The sequence below is a fragment of the Cynara cardunculus genome (assembly GCF_001531365.2).
Source record: "Cynara cardunculus var. scolymus isolate 2C chromosome LG 2, CcrdV1, whole genome shotgun sequence".
Taxonomy (NCBI): Eukaryota; Viridiplantae; Streptophyta; class Magnoliopsida; order Asterales; family Asteraceae; genus Cynara; species Cynara cardunculus.
The window spans coordinates 21,081,163-21,084,981 of record NC_037529.1 but is presented as its reverse complement, the minus strand read 5'-3'; the positions used below and the strand labels follow the sequence as shown (position 1 = coordinate 21,084,981).

The following is a 3,819-nucleotide window of genomic DNA, read 5'->3' as shown; positions in this document are numbered from 1 at the left end:
CAAAATGAAAAAACAGTTCAACTCATAAAATCGTGCACATGTGATAAAAGAAAATACGGGAAAATAAATAAATTAAAAAATCAAATAACATGTTTAAAACAAATCATGCCATAATGCACCCAGAAAAACACCATGTGATCATTTAAAAGCATGGGTAGCACACGTATATAACCATGCAATGTGAAGAAGAAGAAGAAGAAGAAGAAGAAGAAAGGCCAGACAAAGTAAAACAAAATGAATATTGCATGATGTTGAACATAATCTTGTACATAAACCTTGGTTTTAATAGTAATTTTCCATAAAATGTATCACATTCTGCTGCTGCTGCTGTTGTTTAAAACCAACTCCAACTGGAACCAAAGGACCAATCACAATCTACCTGAAGTATATCGAGACCTGCGGGATATCAACATCGGCATCATCATCATCCTCACAAGCCACCACCACATCAAAATGTCGTCTGTATGGCGGCAGATCCGCTTTCGCCACTTCCTTGGCAAGATTCACCATCTTCTTATCCATCCTATCTTTGTGCCTTGGAAACATGCTGTTGTAAAGCAAGCAACTCCCACAAGATATGCTATAAGCATTCAGCCCTTTGTTTTTTAACCATTGAAGAAGCTCTCTTAATGTCGGATTATCTTTCACGATCCAACGGTCCCAAACCGTCCAGCTCAGATCCTGGTGTTTAATCACCTTTGGTGGAACAGGCTCAGCCATGGAGAACAGAGGAAGTGCCAGGTTGGCAAAGGTGTTCCTATAATCCTCCACTTTGTGACCTCCATTGAGGACCTTGTAGAGCTCTAGGCAGACAAAGCCAGTAGCCATGGCAGTTGCAGTTGCTATAGCAGGGATGATCCTTCCAGCAATAAACTTGGCCTTCAGCTTATCAACTTCAGGGATACTGTAATTTCTGGCTCTCATATTGGCAAGTCCAGCAATTAGATCCATATGATAATTGGTGTCATCATCCTACACAGTTAAAACAACCATCTGATTAGTAATAACCTGTGTAAAACCCAAAAGCATCCGGCACAAAATATGAAATAAAATGCCCAGATATATCATCATTTAGTATTTACCTGTTTAGGTTCTTATGCAAGTTGATACACCCCGAAATAACACAACATAAAGAATGCAGTCATAGTAAAAGCTGGATTCTCCGCACAATGCAATGCAATAGAGAAGCTAAGAGAGTTTATACAAAAAATTGCTTCATATAACCAAAACCAGCCTGGCGGACTCATTTTACCAGTTTTGGGGGTTCAATGCCTTAAGATGGCCACACCCAGAGAGCAACAACACAAACATACAAGTTTAAACAAAGAATAATGTTGATACACACACACTATGTATAATAGTGCAACAGGTGTGATGTGCGTCGAGCATAGATGTTATATTTGGTAGAGTAAGACCAATGTAATCTTGAACTTCTTTATGGAAAAAAAATGGTAAACCAAAGAGAAAAGATAAGGAAAAGGCAATCAGTTAAAATGAGATTTCCCAAGGAATTCAGGGAAGTGTTCCTAGGTGCATGTTATTCGCTGAGAACATGTTGGTAGCAGAGTCAAGGGCAGAGGTGAACTAGATGCTGAAGCAGTGGAGGGCCACTCTGGAAACACAAGGTTGCAACATTAGTCACTCCAAAACCAAATATCTATGATGCAACTTCAGCAGGGAACGTATCGGCAAAGAGGTATAAGTCTACAATGGGAATCAAAGGATACCTTACAAGGACAGCTTCGAGTATTTAGGCTCCATGATTCAGAAGAAAGAAATAGAAGATGGTGTGACACATCCCATAAAGACCGATTATCTAAAGTTGAGAGTTGCCACGAGAGTTCTGTACGGCGAGAAAGTCCTGCTAAAATTGAAAGAAACTTTCTACACGGTAGCCATCAGACTAGACATGTTGTATAGGTTGGAGTGTGAGCAATGAAGAAGCCACTTGTGAGTAAGTTAGAAGTTGTAGAAATGAGGATACTCAAGTGGAAGTATGGTTACACCATGTTGGATAGGATACCAAACAAGACCTTTCGAGTAAAGTTGGATGTGGCAACCATCATTGATAACCGAGAGAGAGGAAAGATCACTGTGACTTCTAGCAGAAGGCAAAGTACGGCACCGGGTGGTGAAGAAGGTAAATAGTATGACATTTCCGAGGACGTGGGATGAGCAGTTGAGGTTGTTGGACAAGGTGGCCGTAGACATTTCCAATGGCATAACCTCCAATACAAGCTCTTGGAGATGCAAGAATAGGGTAGCAGACTATAGGTAAGAATCTGAAGCCAAGACAGGTGTGATAACCGGATCTTGGTTATCACCCAAGGTAATTAATGTGTGATTATCTGATTAAATGATTTCGTGATAGCATGATAAATTGTTATATTTGATCATGCTAGTGTGTGAAAATTATGTGCATAATGTAGATGCATGTATGAGATTATGTATATGTGGTAAGTCAAAATGAAATGCATATATAATATGGTATGTATACGTGAGCATACATGCATATTGTGCGTGTGAGTATGAATGCATGTCATGTGTATGCATGAAGTGGATATACATGGGAAGGGGGCTGTTTAGCCGACCTTCCAATTTTAGAAAGGTATAAAAGGAGGGCTTAGCCTCCATTTCTCCTCTTCTTGCCATTTTTAAAAGTTTGAGCAATTTAAAGAAAAGAGGAAGTTGACCGGATACTTTTTGAAGCAAAGTATATTCAATTATTTTCAAAAGGGTTTTAAGGTCRKTGGTTCTTACTACTTTTTAACTCTTCATAATTTGTATAATTGAGTATAGAACTTTACTTCTGATTTAAAAGTTATTTTCTGGAGTGTTGTCCGGATTAGTCTTAAACCGGACAAGTGTTAGGCGGATTAGCCTTAATCCGGTCAAGACATAAGCGATTTAAACCCTAAACCGGTTAAGGCTTAAGCGGTTTAGTCTTAAACCGAACAAGTGTTGAGCGATTTATGATTATTAAGTTTATACCAAGTATTTGAACTGAGAAGTAGGAATACRACTAAATGGTGACCGGATTGTTTTAAATCGGTCAAGTCTTAGTCGATGTATTGTCCGGACTTGTTATCCGGACAAAAGTGTTGAAATTTATTCTAAGTGTTAAATCGGACAAGCCTTGAGCAATGTGTTGTCCGGATTTGGTAAACCGRCCAAGATTTGAYCGGAGATGAAGTCCGGCCAAGCCAAGTTGACCGGATTTGTATTATGYCTGGTGYTTGATTRATAAAAATTGTTATTTTATCATAAAAATGGGAATTTTTGATATAGATGATTTTGGATTGATAATAATTCCATTGACTGCGGTCTATTTGGAATTGTTTTTGTAAAATGTTTTGATAAGGAAATAAGGGTGGCATATCAAGGAGAGGTGTACCATGGGATAAGGGTGGCATATCAAGGGGAGGTGTATCATGGGATAAGGGTGGCATATCAAGGAGAGGTGTACATTTGATATAAGGGTGGCATTTGTATGTGTGTTGTATGATATAACTCTTTCTATTATATCCCTTAAGACTACCGTGGTCTGGAATCTTTATTTCTTTGTGATTTAAAGATTTAGGATCAAGATTATTATTGGAAATCATAGTCTGAATGTTATTGAGAAGAAAATAACAGGTTTGGCCTTAAAACTTTATTTAAACCTTGTTTGATTAGAAAAAGGTTTAAAAGTGGCATTATATGAAACCTAGTTGATTTAAAGGTATGTTATTTGAATAGCTAAATGATTAGCTTGAAAAATGGAAAGGAACTAGTAATATGTCCTTATTTGTTCTTATATTCGTTATATATATGAAAGGT

General features: G+C 37.9%; 1 protein-coding gene across 1 annotated transcript in view; it reads right to left on the bottom strand.

The window, feature by feature from the left end:
• Positions 1-213: 213 nt before the first annotated feature.
• Positions 214-3,819, bottom strand: part of LOC112504451 (ubiquitin-activating enzyme E1 1-like) — a 16,280-nt gene continuing 12,674 nt past the window's right edge. Inside the window, exon 7 of the mRNA XM_025108393.1 lies at positions 214-972. Coding sequence (XP_024964161.1) covers positions 376-972 — 597 coding nt within the window. The 3' untranslated portion in view covers positions 214-375. The remainder of the gene's footprint in view (positions 973-3,819) is intronic.